Source organism: Ascidia mentula, chromosome 1 (assembly GCF_947561715.1).
Source record: "Ascidia mentula chromosome 1, kaAscMent1.1, whole genome shotgun sequence".
NCBI classification, from domain to species: Eukaryota; Metazoa; Chordata; class Ascidiacea; order Phlebobranchia; family Ascidiidae; genus Ascidia; species Ascidia mentula.
Genome location: NC_138566.1, coordinates 20,525,366 through 20,541,533, shown reverse-complemented (window position 1 = coordinate 20,541,533; position 16,168 = coordinate 20,525,366). Strand labels below are relative to the sequence as shown.

Genomic DNA, 16,168 nt, shown 5'->3' with positions numbered 1-16,168 from the left:
AGATCAGCCACAAAGCAGTAAAAGCTAGTGTTCAAAATCCCACACATTGAAACCCACAACTCGTATGCAACATACAAGCTCTTTCGCTTTATTTACGACCCTAGAAAATGTACACGCAAGGCCAGAGGCACACAACAAAACAAATCACCAAACAAAAGGCCAGCGATTCGGCCGCTGTCGTTTTTCCTAAACCCAATAGAATACCAACACCACGTCAACTTTTTAACCGTATAAACTTCATCTTGATTTAAACTGAAATGAGTGGTTTTAAACCGGGGCATATTGTCCCGGACAAATCTTGTTTCTAGGGATAACCACTCGCCTTCTCAATGTGGTTTCACATTTTTATGCGATAGAAACGATACAATAATCACCAAATTATTACGAAACCGCAGGGCAACTATTTTCAATCCACGAGCGCGATAAAACAAGGCGAAGTGGCGACGCGAACGCCAAAAATTAAAATACCCAAAGCACATTAGAACATGTCCACCGCCAAAGGTGTAGCGATATGCGAGCAGTTTGGTCGAAAATATATTCGGGATAATTCACTCTGCTGCCTCCTCGTCACTGTCATCCAAAGCCAACAGAGCGAACTTGCTGCGGGAGACGAAATTAACTGGCTGCTCGTCAGCGACCGGTGGCTGAGCAGGGCGCGATTTTTGCTGTTTTCCCGACTTCCTGGACGGTTGTTCTTGGCCGGCTGGTGAAAACGTAGTGTTTTAATGTGGACCAGTCGAGGATTTAATACTGTTGAATGTTGCGGTCCTTACATTACACGTTAAAACTACGAATAAAGATTCATTAATTTTGCCAAGAGGCCAACAAGTGAAAACTTGGTTTCAGATAATCTACAACACAACATTGTTGTTCAGTTTATAATAAATCATTGGCTCTAATATCGACAGTGCCGGTGTTTCATCTTACTATTGCAAATCTATTAAACAAATTAATCACTAAACTTAAATATTGTATGGCGAGGTTTGTCAACTTACGAGCATCTGGACGATCACATTCTGGCCGGGAATCCCCGCTTGAATCTCTCTTCCTCTCCGACGTTTCGCTTCTACAATACACAAACAGATTTAAACCCCAAAACCTTTATGGTTTTATCGGTGTCCGTGCCATTTCATTTCTCTGTATATTGTTCTTACACGTAGTTGCTTTTTTCGCAAAATAAACATGATTTGATTCTGAGTTTGAAAAGTTTTGAGCATTCATCACATTGAATGAACTTTTGTGTACTGAACTTTCTGTCTTGAATATTTGCAGATGATTCTGATGAAATTTTCACGAATACCCACCTTGATCCACGAATTTCTCGACGATTTCTGTTGGACGGATGCCGGTTACTCTCACTATCCCCGTCTCCGCGACGGCGGTTAGCTTGAAAATCCTGATCGCGGTTGAATGCCTGCCCTCTACCACCTTGATGAGGTCTGCGACCTTGCTGCTGGAAAGAGGTAATTAGTTTAGTATGTTTAAGACGGGTCGGCGTTACTTTTCTTGGGCAACATATTGTATCTTTGGAATTGTCCAATGCTGAGGCAAAATGCAGGGCATGAAAAAAGGGCCACAGAGTGACGTCTATTCGCTATTTGATTTCTAAATAAATCGGTATAAATGATTGAATGGTTCTTGCAAAAAAAGCGAAATGAACCAGAAAACACACACACCCCAGCACCCCCGCGATCCGAATATTTTCTTTCGCCTCCCCTTCTGTCCTGCGAAGTGTGAGCCTGGGGAGTGGGAGAGAAAGATTGTTGAACCGAGTTCTCGTTCGATTCTCTGCCGTCTCCTGGTTCACTACGAGCTTGCAGCGATCCCTCCTCATCAGCCGCTCCCTCAGGATTTCTGTCGGCACGGTAAAATCACAGCAGATTTAAAAGGTTGCACGGCACGTCATCGTGCGGAGAAATTAAACCGCGCAATACGCCGATACTTCTTCGGTTTGTGCTTAAAGCATTACGAGATCCGTTTACGTATTACAAGTGGGGGTTAAAGCCAGGGTTACAATACCTTGCTTCAATCCAAATTTGCGTTTATTTTCACACGCTGTGATCCACAAAGGGTGAAATAAACTATAACAAAAACCCACAAACAACTACTACCAATTTCTCGTACCCCTATTCTATGCAAACATTTAACCAACATAATCAAACCTGTCTTCCTCATCGTCTCTGCAGTTTCCTTCAGCTTCTTCCCTTTCGCCTTGCTGAGAGACGTTGGTTGTTCCTTTGTTCCAAGCATTAGGAGGTCCAGCTAAACCAAACATGTACGCAGGTAAATTTTTAATGTTCGAGTACATGATGTCATTTGGCCTTTTTCTACTACTTAATCTTCTAGTTTTAAAGTTTCATAATGTTCGTGGCTCTGCGTACTCGTAATCTGCAGCGACTTTAGGTAGTACAGTTTTGTTAGATAAAAAGTTATAAAAAACATAGGCTACCCGGTGGCGCCTTATCAGGCACAAACTTCTTTTTTCCCCATGGACTCTCTTTGGGAACCGGTGCCGGTTTGAATTCTGCCTTGCGTTGTTCACTTCCAGGACCAGACGACGAAGACTTCCGAGATCCGTGTGATGGTGCCGGAACGACTAAAACAGAATAAATTTGCAAAAATCATCTTTCGCGCGCAAAATTGCTTATGACGTCATAATCGTTACTAAACGCTGCGCAAATGAGGTTATGACCTTTCTTCAGGTTTCTTTCATATGGATTAAACAGAATTTTACACCAGCAGGAAACTTTAAAGCTTGCCAATATTTTTATGCCGCATTTTGTTTTACCTATTTACCACATATTTGTAAAAGCGTGTCTTTTTATCGTTAAAAAATTTGTAGACACATTTTTTGGTCGTGACCTTTGTAAAAGCCTCTTACGTTGCAATAAGTCAGAGACTTCTTATCTTCACACAATGACTTTCAAACGTCATTTAAACCCGCAAGGTAAGCCACAACACGTAGGTTTTCTTATTTTTTTAACGAACCAGATGTTTTCACTGCAATGATAAAGTCGCGAAAAGAAGTGAGAGGAAATGCGAAAAAACAAGTGGTTGTCATTCACCGTCGTGATCTTCAATGGATCTTGTTGAAGATGTCCTCGACCTCCTGGGAGATTTTATCTGATAATCATCACTTCTCTCACTTGATCGGCGACCTCTTGGCCTCTGTGGTTCACCTCTGTAGTAACATCAATTGAAAGTTAAAAACCTTTGCAGAAAACACAACACAGAAGTCGCCTCCAATTGAGCATCACAGGTAGAAATGACTTTTACAATTGCTGACAGTCAGAAAGTTCTTACTTTTTGCACCTGACACCACTCTTGTTGTATTGAAACAAAAAAACAAAACAATTAAATGTACAAGATAGTAGGTTTATGATGTTCGTGTGTCAGACAGATAGAGTCTTTCCTAACCTTTCATCACCCAACTCCTGAATTAGTTGTTCTTCTTGTCTTCTAAGTTTCTCTTCAATTATTCTGTCTCTTGCAGCTGTGTCAACCGGCTTTGCATTTCCAAACACAGAAATTTGTTTTGGTCGAGTCGGGGATTTCTGCTTAGCCCTGCAACACATATAATGTTCAGGACAGTTTCAGTTCACACTCATAATGACATGCAATCAGAAAAACTTGGCAAACTGATATCAAATTAAATTGGTTTATATTATGAATTACAATTTGTAGGGAATGAAGGACAGGCAACATAGTGCATTTTCTTACAGGTGTCTCAAACCATTCGAAAAACAAAAACATTGAATAAATGGCATAATCGCAAAAATATTTGGTAAATAGGTTAACAATCGCAGCTGAAATGTATTTTTTAAAATTACAATTCAAAGATTTCTTTATCTTTTGCTGCAATTTTTGCTTCAATTTCTCTCTCACGTGAAGCAGTATCGATCGGCTTGGCACTTCCAAAAATGTTGGTTGATCTACAAAAGACACAACAATGATAGATGCTCACTTCGATATCACTCCACTCTACTACACTTCCTACTCACCGTTTTTCACCAACAGGTTTTTTTTCAAATCTGCAAACAGAAAAAAATGCAAAGTTGTTACAAAACTACAAATTTATTTAATATCTATCTTACTTTTCCTGATTTATCTTTTTCTCCACCTCTCTTTCTTTTGTGGCTGTATCAACTGGTTTCGCACCACCAAATATAGATGATGACCTAAAGCAAAATATACCCATCTTTAATTTAGCTGATGACAAATTTTAATTTATCGTACAAACTATCTCTCTCCAGAGGTTACTGGTCAAACAATATTCTTTACCTTGGAGTCGTCTCATCAGCAGGTTTTTGCCTTGGTTGCAGTTTTAGCTGAGGTCTTTCACGGGGCGGTTCCTGTCGCTGATTCCATTCATCATTACGCTGCCTGTTGTAGTCTCTATCCTGGCCATACCTGGAGTCATGACCATCATATCTTGAGTCTCTTCCACCATAGCGTGAGTTTGACGACCGGTCATCACGATACTAAAACATAATAGAGAAACCTCATCAAATGTTTTAAAAATGGACAAAACTATCAGAAACCGTTTCTGAAACATTGTTTGGTCTTTGCAGAAAAGTACATATGCATTTTTGAGCATCTAAATTCAATACACAGTTTCCCAGACCGCTTAGTAAAATTAAAAAGAATTTATATGCTATTGTTCAGTGCTCATTGATTTCACTGGCCTTTCTATGCAAATTTTTGACCTAATTTGATTACAAAACAAAACTATTGTTGGAAGACGATAAAAGAAACTACTTCACCTCCAGTACCTTCTTGTTAAACATCATGGTCAAGAATGTTATTTTACAATGTTTCAATATCTGTTGTCTACATTTTGGCAATTGATAAGAATTGAGAATTAAGAAATTGCTATCTGAGAAGGTACCAAATACTTTACTCTTACTGTTATTATACATCCCTAACAAAGATATCACACAAAACAAACCTGATCATGTGAAAATCCACTTCTCCATGACCCACTCTCCGATCCAAACTCATTCGACGAACCTAGGATAAAAAGAACTGCTAAAGCAACAAGCAATGTAAATTTAAAGATAACAGCCCTTTATCACACAGTTGCAAATAATAGCTGCAGTTAATGTGTGCTTGTTATAACCCTACACGACACCTCTTCTGAACGAAGGTCGTTGGCCCCTATCATTATATCCATCATATCTTTGACGGCGATGGTCTCCATATTGCTGTCCATACCCAGAGTCACCATAATTATCACCACGACGCCTGTCCATGCCACCATATTCATTGTCTTCAACAACACAAAAACCACTTAATATATAAAAATAAATATTCTTCTACATAACCTGTTGTCATAAGTAAATAAGAAATGACCAAAGCTGGAATAGTCAAAGGTTACATTTTGCTAGATGATGTTCTTGGTAAGAATTGCTGTGGAAATAATGTAAGTTACCATGTCTACTGTAGCTAGATTGACTGGATTCATTGGATGGACGCCTCCAGTTGCTATCTGTTGGGTCTGGACCACTGCTGCTACCATACCGATCACCACCAGACCTGCCCCATGGACCATTGTCTGCTGCATGAAGTTTTACACAAGATTAGGGTAATTACAAACATGATAGCATTCTGTTCAACTTTTTTTTTATTAATATCACCTTTGTGATATTAATAAAAGAATTGACTGGCTTGTGTTTACATTATAGAAATGCAAGCAAACATATGGCTATGTGCAATTAATTTATAAGTGTGCAAATTGTACCAAGGTTACTCTATTGGTCAAAATAATTTCCTTTTTATTTTAAAGATGTTAAATTAATTGCAAAATATGTTTACTGGCAGCCTTTGCCTCGGTAAAATAAAAACATGTGTATTTCGTCACACAGGAAGCATATGCAAAACTGATAGAACAACTGTAATCCCTGGTGCATAAGCGTAAACAAAGGCTAACAAAACCAAGTATTGTGTTACATTATTCACCTTTGCTCTGATTGTCAGCAATATCAATTCTGATAACCCTTCTTTGTATGGTTGTTTCATTTTTTTCCAGGGCTTTAATTAAGGACGATCTGTCAGCAAATTCCACATAGCCAAAACCCTTAAACCTTCCATTTTCTTCAGGCAAGCGTACATTTGAAATCTAGAAACAAAAGAAATTATAAACACATACTATCGCATTTGACTTGAAGTTCTTTTGCATATAAAACAAACAAAACAAAAAATTAGCATATTAAAACTTACTGCTAGGTCCTCGAAAAACGTCTGCAGCATTTCATCATTTGCTTCATATGGTAAGTTGCCCACAAAAGCAGTGTAAGGTCCAGTTTCAGGAATACGACTGGTATCGACAGCAACTGATCTTGCTGCTCTTGGTGCTGTTGGTAATTGTATTTGCCTTGGAGTCGAAGAAGTTTGGTAGGCTAATGCTGAAAAAAAATCATACATAATTATACTAAAACAAAAATAATGTTAAAATTCGATTCAAATAAATAATGCCACAAACCCAATGGTATATAACACATAAAGAGCAAAGAAGAAAAACAAGATTATTTCGTACAATTATTGACAGTATGTCCTTCATCCTCAATTTCATCTGCCCAGTTTATAACTCCAGGTGAGGAAACATCTCCCAGAAAATCATTCAAAGATAATGTTTTTGTGTTTTTACCCTTCTTCTTTCCCTTTTTACCTTTTAAAATAAGACAATATACATTAATATAAAATCATGCACACACACTGTAGCATGATGCTATATAGCTATCCATGCAATGACATTTTTAGACAGTATACCTGTAGGTGGTGTGTCAGTCGCAGCCATTTGTTTAGTGATTTTTCTTAAACAGCTACAATTTTAAATGCTACGTATTTCAGAGTGAATCATCAGTGAGATGATGGTACCTGGAGAAAATAGTGTGTTTGTATTGCTTCCACATATTATGTTTGCATATTTTTGGTCAACTAAGTTTTACTTGATAATAAAAAACAGGGAAGGATCTGCAAGTTGCAAACCACAGTAGTTACAGAGCAAAAATACACACATTAAAAAAAAATAAAACCTTGCAACCCTAAAACCTAGATATTTGGGAGAAGCCATGGCCCATCCAAGTTGAACCTTACTGGCTACATCAACGACTATGACCATCCATGTATGCATTCAATTGTCAAGATTTGTACATTAAAGCTCAGGAAATTGAAAATCTTTACTTTAAAAACTAAAAAGTTTTGGCTAAAAGTATTGTTTTGCAAACGGTGGGTTAGTTTAAACACAATTTTATACGATAACTATTAATTGCACGATGGAAACGTTTAATAAAGAACGATTCATGTATCGCCGTCCACCTAATAATCAAACTATTGGGACCTAAACTATTTTATATTGAACTTAGGTGTAGAGGCCAACTGCTTATATAAACTTTGGCGTTTAAAAAGAGATTCTATAATCGAGCGTGACCTACCAGACGCGTGAGTAAAATATACGCCTCACTGTTGGCGCTAAACACCACATAAAGTCCATTAGCGCAGCGTATTTCTTGGAGTGCTGTTCGATTTCTAAAGTTAAACAAGGAAGTAGTTGTTATACCATATCACCAAAAAAAATATATTTCGATTACTTATAATGTAATTTTGTAATCACTATTTCTGTGAGGTCCAATTTGCATACTCTTTTCATAAGCATATATTTTTTGCATCAAGGGAGACTGCATTAATTTTCAGAAAACGTAAAACCAAAAATGTCGAATACATTATTTCCTCGAAGTATCACAGACTCTTGCTGCAAGGCTAAGATGTTTTTGTGTAGCGGTTGAATTAAATAAAAAATTAATGCAACTGCTCCTGCGCCCGTGTGAAAGATGATTTGCTTCTTATGTTTTACCACACTTGTTGCAGTGTTATACATTGTGTCTTTAGTTTCGTGGGGTATGTTAAAGTCAGATTAATGATCGGTTCCTTTCTCACCCTTTGTACGGTGTTTAGTAAGTAAAACTAAGATGTTTAAAATAAACGTAGACAAAATAGTGCACGAAAAGCAGCAAATACGATGCATTCAAACATATGTTGCCAGCCCAGTAAAGAGTAAAACGATGCTTCTGACGTCGTGCATCAGGCCAATTACTCGATCAACGATCTACACAACCAAGCACAGTAAAAGAAACAACTCTAGTGAAGTTTCAGATCGAAATTCTCGAGAGAGGCTTCACAATTTCGAAAGCATTGGTTCACAACTGGAGCAGGTATTAACGTTATTGATTTGCACAGCAGACGTTGCGCGTTCTCTTTCGCGATGCGGCTCCCCTTTGCATTATTTATCCATCGGTGTTGCTGCTCTAGGCACCAGCTCCAGTTAATTTATTGGCTATGCTTTTGTGTACTGGATATGTATGCTACAAAAGCATGTCTTGACGCTATTGCTTGTGTAGCTTTCATGTTTAAAGGTTACTCTGGTACCGTAACTAAACTGATTTTAATTAGTAGTTGTGCACATATTAAGGTGTATACTCCAGGAAAGTTTCTGTTAAAAATAACTCTACAGCAGCACGCCGGGTTTAAGTATTGTTATATGTCTTTGCAAGGAAGTCTACGCTTTGTCTTCAAACATGGATATGCAACAGAAAATTTCAGAAAAATTTCCAGCTCCACCCGCATTTGAAGAACTTTCTGGATTGGACCTTAGTCACCTTAGCTCAGAGGAAAGAGCAGCAATTTTAGAAGTAGCTGCAAGGGCTAAACAGATTGACCAAGTCGAAACGCGACGAGTGAAGTAAGTCGAATAAATAAAAACTTCATTTTAAAATTAAGTTATATATATTTTTTCAAAAACTGTATCCACGCCTTTCTTAATTTTTCTGCAATTTTGACTTACTAATTAAGTGTTGTCATAAATATGTATTACTTTCCGTATTCAAAGGACGATACAACAACAAGTCGTTGCATTTTCACAACCGAAAGAATCTACGTCGCAACAAAATTCAAGAGTTCAAAAGCCGCAAACGAGAAACGAGAAACCTCAATCTTTTGATAAAAATGTTGCTGGAACGGAGGAAAGCTTTTTCAATGGCAAACCAAGTAGCATATGATTCCCAAATACGTTTGCCATATTTCGCACCTTTTGAACAAAAGCTTTTGTTTTCTGTGGACAGATTCAGTCAGCCGCACTGACCAAACATTGGACCCAAAGGAAAACTCGACGTTAACTACTAAGCGGCAACATAGGATTCCTGAAAATTTTGGAAAGGAAAATACAACGCAGCCTCTAAAGCGGTGTCACTTCTGCGACATATCACTTGCAGAAAACGTTGTTACGGATATTGTAAGTGGAAATCAGAAACTAATGAGGTGCAGTTCATGCGGAAGGGATGTTTGCAAGTCGTGCGTCGTAGTTTCCTCAGTGCTGGCCAAGGTTTGAAATGTTGTTGGAACACAGTTTCCCATATTTATTAATTTATCATTTTACCAGAAGGGAGAGAGTTTGTGCAAGCTTTGTATCAAGCAACGTGAACTTGCTGCACGCTCGAACGTGTGGCTACAAAAGCGACCACCCAATCCACTCCACAGAAGTACAAGTGTGGATGCCAGTAAGGTATGAAAACTGTTTTAAACCTATGACAGGTTAACCCATTTTACCTGGTTGCAACAACAGATGGTCAATCCCAATAAGAATGAAAACAACGATGCCAAAAATTCGCTCCACAAGTCATCAAGGCAACGTTCGCTGTCAGCCGATGCAACAAACACCTCACACGATAGCAAAACCAGTAAGACTGAAATATTTGTTTTGCTTGGGTTTCGTGTTAGGGAAATGAATATTTTTTGTGTTTAAGAAATGAAGATGAGCATTTCTGAAGCACTCGTGCGCCAATTATCAACAGAACAAGATTCTGATAAGTCTTTTCAAAAGGGAGCAAGTCGAGTTTCTAAAAATAGCACCAAAAAACAGGAGGTTGTTGAGGAAACGAAAAATAATTTTCCAACTAAGCATTCGCCTAGAGCTGGAAATCAAGAAACTTCAAACAAAATTCAAGCAAATGCGCAACGTTCAACACTGGCCGAATCCAAGAAAAAAAACATTGAGAATAATTTGTTACAAACAACCGGAAAGGTTCCCAGTGTTGCCCAAGTTGCAGAGTTTCCAAAAGCAGAATTGAAACAAATTGTCTTCACTGATGATGCAAAGCAAATCAAAAGAGAGGAAGGCGGCAAAAACTTACAATTATTCCAACTTAATCAAGTTAATGCCCAAAACAAAGCTAAAGACCCGAAAACGTTGGAAAAAGTAGCGCCAGTTCTTATAGCCGAGCGGGTCACCCATGACTCAAAAGTCCATGATACAAAACAAAACTTTTTATGCAAAACAAAATCTGTTGACAAGAATAAGCCTGAATCGGCAATGGAAGAAAGCGTAAAAATTGAACCAATTGTTGTTACAACCGAATGCAACACTGACACGAACGAGAATGAAGGAAAATACAAGAACGAAAACATGTCTCGCGATTCAAGCAACCAAAGCATCTTTCAAAAAACGACAAAAGATAATAATGCACATGACGCGGAAAAGGCGCAAAATGATGATACCTCAAAAATCCTTAGCGTTCATCAAACCGAAAATGCAAACAAAAGCCCACAAGTGTTATCGAAAGTCTGTGAAAAAAATTATAAAACGCAAAACAACGGAATTTCGGAAATGCACAGCACGGTAAGAAGCAAATAAAAACTTCTTTTCTGAACCCATACAAATATTGTGTTTATTTAGGTCGAATTTTTTTGTATATTTTTTTTCGACAGGATCGAGAAGAAGGAAATTTTGGGTGCTCTGCTCCTAGCAACCATCCGTTGGCGAAGGAAAACGGTGAGGAATTACCAAATGTAATTAAAATGTCCGACGTCCGCATGATGTAACATCAGCCTCGGGGTTATAGTGAGTTTACTCATTAGTCGAGACAATCTCAGAAAAAGGGCTCCTTTTGGATTTGTCTTGGGTCGATCGATAAACAAAAATGCCTATTGATCTAATGCATTTGCTTGTGCGCAGTGCCATCGGCGTACGTCGCCAGACGATCATCGATCGACGAAAGTGTGCGTTCCATGCCAAATACCACATCCATCTGCAGCAGTCTGGCGGAAAGCGAAGGACCGGCGGAATGGAGCGTGGATGAACTGGACGATAACGACACCTTGTTTTTTGTAACCTCGTCAGATTGCGACCAAAACAACTTGCCTTCAGGTAAAAAGAGACATTTTAAACATTCTAAGGTTTTGTTTGACCTCAGATATCAAGGCTCTCACGTCATCCAACAATGTCATATATCTGCTAAAAATATTGTATTTTGTTTTACTACAGAATTGTTAGTTGATTTAGCTATAGTTCGTATTTAAATTGCTGCAAATTCTTTCAATTACTGTTGAACTAAACACTTGCGTATTGATATTATTAAACGAAAACAACCTTGTTAATATAATGGTGAGAGCGAAACGAACGTTTTAAAAACCACGTTGATGGGGCGTATCACGCTGATGGGTGCTTCGTCGTTGATCCTATTTGGCTACCACTTTGCTTTTTACCCAACCACTGTAAATAATGCATAGCCCGCGGATTTGGTCTTGCCAGACCCACACAAATAATACATGAAGAGGACGCGCTCATCACGTGACCAATTACTGGCAAGGTTTTTTTCTGTATTATACGCACAAGCCTAACGCCCTGATTTTCAGGTTTCGCAAAACCAAGTGATCTTCGCACGGCGATAGGAGTTTGCGAATTGCGAACTGCCAATGGTGCCAGTGACGAAATCAATTATGACTATATGAATTACGAGAACGACACAGAAGGAGACTTTGATCAGTTTTTGCAAGACGAGCAAGACACTTTGATGCAATACACGAGCGGTATGTTATCGCACAAACATTAAAAAAAGTATTTCATTAACTTATTTGTGATTCGAATGTAACAAGTCGTTAACGTGTGTAGGTTTAGATCGAGTGATTTCGAGGACTTTAAACTAAGCAAAAATCATTCAAGACACTTAACTTTAAAAACATGTATATTTCGTCCTCGGGACATCATCAGAATTCTAAAAACAACAAATTTGAAACAAGAATATATACATTAAAAATCAAAAACACATTACATTCAATAAGCATCAAAACCAAAAAAAATAGTCAACGGTAAGAACGAAAATATCCGTAGTCAGGTATGCTAAAATGAAACCAACAAGCACCTCTCCTGTGGATGGATCGATTAAAACGTTTCTTAGATAAAACCAATCAGTCTTGTCATTTTACTTGGAGCAACACAATTTGCAAATTGTCATTGTTGTATTTGTTTTTCCCTGGCATTTCGCTTCATGTGTTAGTGTTTTATATGAAGGTAGTTCGACAAAGGTGACTGTGTGGTATTCATGAAGTCATAGGTTTTGCGTTCAATACTTACGTATGCTTGTTAACATCTTGTAGCTTTACCACCCTTTCAGTGGTACACATCAACTAAAGCTTTGTCTCACATTGCCCAATTGCGGCTTGTTTCAATATTTGTGAGAGACTTATAGATTTTTTTTCCATTTTTTTCAATTTTAACGCTGGATTTTTTTGTGTTTGAATGTAGGTCTCAAACGGGTATCACTTTATCATGACCTCTCATCTATGACATTGAACGAAAAAGTAGACCAAACTACCAACGAAGTTTCGGGCCAATTGAAGGAAGACAATCTACACCCAATCGGTAAACTTTGCTTTCCTTCATAATCAAGTATTTCCAAGTGCATTTTTTTTATCTAAACGTTTTTAGAAACAAAACCAGAATGTGATGTGGAGCAAGAACATGCGATGCCAAACGAAAACTCAAAAAGCACTCTTGTGAAAAATACTATTTCACTTTTTGAGAACCAAAATCTACACAAACGAGTTGATGAGACAAGTCCCCCACGTCGATCTGCGATTCAAAAAGAAAATGTGCTGGCAATAACAAACCAACAAAATCACGAATTAATACTAAGGAGCACAACAAACAACTTATCAGAAAGCAAAGGTCTCGACCAAAAAACAACCACCACCGACGCGTTATTGCATCATGACTTTAGGGATGAAGGTGATAAAGCAGCGTCTAAAGAAATTTACCAGGAAGATTTTCAAAAACCCACTGCAGATTCCGAAAGCGTCGCTAATAAATCAGCAAAGAAAATTCAAAATCAACCTTTAGCACCTCTACAGTCAGTTTCAGGTTCAGCACAATTAGCGAAGCCTGTTCCAGCAAAAAGGAAAACAAATTCAATTCCTTGTATTAAAATCACTGCAGAAGAACAAGTGCCAAGTGAAAATGAATCGCACAAACTAAACGAAGAAAGTTTCAAGAAGGAATCAACATTTTCTGGATTAGATCAAGTACAAAAAGGTGATAGCAAACTTACTACAATTGAAGGACGCCACAATCCGACAAATAGAGCTGTTTCGCCAGTCCAGTCATCCGTGTTCGTGAACAAGTTCGGATCAAAGGTTTTGCAACCGTCAACCTCATCAAAGTTGCCAATATCTCCACTCGTGACATCTGGAAATTCGAAAGAAATCATTTCATCGATAGAGTCTGGCGACACACAAGCTTCTTCCACCAACAAAGTTTGGGCAGTTCACAAAGCTGGGTATTTCGACAGTGACAGTGGAAGCGAGAGCGACGAGGAAGATATCGACGACGACGAAAAAGAGTTACTTAAGTTTGCAACGAGCTCTGTTCCAATTTACCCCGAAGAGATGGAAGAATATGATTCGGCTAAAACTGCACCTATCGCTTCACCTTCGTCAAAAATGTTCTTCAGACGTACGACATCAACAGATAGTTTTGAAGATCTCCTCAAACGCGCCACCGAAACTCCGCGCAACCGAAAATCCGGTTCTGCAAGAATTGACAAACTGACATCGCGATTTTCTTTCAGCAAAAAAACGGCAGATGATGAATCGTCTATTGCCAGGTCCGTTTCTTTGTCGCCACCTAATGCAGCAAATGATGGAAAAGACAGTGACGGAACACTGAAAGATCACGTTAGACGCATGTCAGAACCCCTGATATGTCAAAGTGATGGGGCGTCTCAAACAGATCCGACATCGCGCTTGCCAATATCTCCAACTCGTGGCACTTGTTCGTCTTTACCATCACCGAACTCCAAATCGACTTGCACAGAAAGAAAGGATTTAGTAGTCAGCGTCAGTCCGGCAAAGGATAAAACAATGGCACAAACGCAAAACGACATGTACTACAGCAATCGGGGTTACAGCAACATGGTGCGATGCGTCTCATGTGGTGTATTGTCAAACTCATCTACAGAAGAGTTTGAAACGAGAGTGGTTAATCGTGACGATGGAGTAAAGCTTGACCCCCCCAAATCCTTGCAAACAAATCAGAACAAGAAATGTCATTCCGTCAGTTCTTCCACCCAAGTGACTCCCGATGAACCGACATCGGGATTTCCGTTTTTTCCGTCTGTTGACCTCTGCCAACTCACTGCTCTTATCGAGGCTCTAAAAAATGTTCAGGGGCTCGGAAATTCAACGAATTCGACAGCCAAACAATCTAACCAAAATTACAATGCAAACAATTCCGAAATCACGACTGTGCGCGAATCTTCAGTAGTAAGAATGAAAGATGTTTCGACGGAAACATCACTCACTGGCGAGCCCATTATCCTACTGAAAGATCGTGTTTTGGAATGTCGAACCTACAGGGAAAGTAGCATCCCATCGCCCAACACAAAACGAAATACAACTCACGCCTGCGTAGGAACACAGGACAACATCACTACAAGAATGCAAGATGGTCGACAAAAGCCATACCAACAGTGTTCTTTACCTGATGATTATTACATACAAACTGGTTTTTCGGAATATCACCCTCACAACACACATTCGGGTGGAATATCAGACGCATATGGCGAAAACCCACATTACTCGCCAAGAAAGGTTCTCGAGCGGCCGTATGCTGCAGCACACCACCGAAATGCTTGTTTCCGAGACGCTTACCCACGGGTCCATCGCGCTGCAAACCCTGTTCGCCATGATTTACCGCATTATTCCAGCTTTCCGTTAGATCACGAATATGAATGGCGCGAACCACAGCGGAGACACGTTTATCGGAGGCCGATGGAAATACCTCGGCGTTACAGAGGCGAAAGTGAACATGTGCCGTTGGACAGCTCAGGACACCACATGGCAAGGGATGAGTATTGCGAAGAAAGTTACCAGGAATGTTTAAACGAAATCTACATGCCAGAAAACGCAGAATTGGAAATAGCCCCGGAAATATCAATTCGAAGAGCCCAAGTGGAAGGAAACGACTTTGACAATTGTAAGTTATTTGTACGTTTTGCGTACAATATTGTTTGTTTCCAATGTATCGCCGTCTTGTACGCTTTTGATTTCAGCAAATACACCGGGAAGAGAAACACTGACCATTCTTCCGAACAACAATTTTAACTTGAAAAGATCTGCCTCAGTCCCAGGGGTTACTCGACAAGAACAAATTCCAATAAATACGCGCCAAGCGTATCATCAACCCGTGCAAACGATAACACCGACAATGAACAGGGATGCGTTCCAAGAATCGACAGAAGCGGGTCAGTATGTAACCGGGCCCATCAACCAAACCTACATAGGAGGTCAAGGTAGTCGCCAACCTTTGAAGCATCAAGTTGTTGTTTCTTCTTATGTTTCCCCATCCCAGTTTGAGGAAAATCAAATCGGAAGATCGATCGATGGTAAGCTAATGATTTGTAACAATTGTGTGGTTAACTTGAACAAAGGGTACACTTTTATGTAATTGTAGGAAGCAGTTACACTCTGTCCTCAATGGATGGCACAGCAGCTTCGGAAATTAGCATGGAGGGAAGTGTCGACGCACATCGATCTCCATCAAAACGCACACTTCCACAACCGCCGGCAGAAGATGAATTTCGGTGGAGATACAACAATAATAAGCGATTTAACACTCTGTCGTCCAGTCGAAGTCGCATCAACTACAACAGAGGTACAAAACGTATGCAAAAGTTGTTGAAAAAACTAGACTTTGATGCAGAGAAACTGACTTAACAAATTATTTGGCGTTATAGATTTTCAGACAGAAATGCCGAGCCGCGGCCCAAGCAGGTTGCATCAAACCATGGAAGATCTTGATCAAGAAGAAAAGGAGTTGGATATGAGACTCAGAGTAAGTAAT

General features: G+C 39.2%; 1 protein-coding gene across 4 annotated transcripts; it reads right to left on the bottom strand.

Annotated features, from left to right (window-relative positions):
- Nucleotides 1–72: 72 nt before the first annotated feature.
- On the bottom strand, nt 73–6,890 carry LOC145901115 (uncharacterized). Of its 4 annotated transcripts, none has more exons than XM_082988908.1 (19): nt 6,769–6,890; nt 6,536–6,667; nt 6,220–6,404; nt 5,959–6,118; nt 5,432–5,557; nt 5,132–5,269; nt 4,949–5,010; nt 4,282–4,481; nt 4,095–4,178; nt 4,002–4,031; nt 3,831–3,932; nt 3,418–3,564; nt 3,066–3,181; nt 2,450–2,596; nt 2,163–2,262; nt 1,677–1,854; nt 1,305–1,453; nt 996–1,066; nt 73–703 (listed from the first exon to the last, which is right to left on the bottom strand). In XM_082988908.1, exons 1-19 carry the CDS (start codon nt 6,794–6,796, stop codon nt 549–551), a joined length of 2,310 nt encoding a protein of 769 aa, XP_082845034.1. In that variant the 5' UTR covers nt 6,797–6,890; the 3' UTR covers nt 73–548. The 4 variants fall into 4 exon arrangements, with proteins under 4 accessions (XP_082845034.1, XP_082845036.1, XP_082845037.1 ...); XM_082988910.1 differs by having other exon boundaries at nt 1,305–1,450; XM_082988911.1 differs by having other exon boundaries at nt 5,432–5,554.
- Between the last annotated feature and the right edge of the window lie 9,278 nt (nt 6,891–16,168).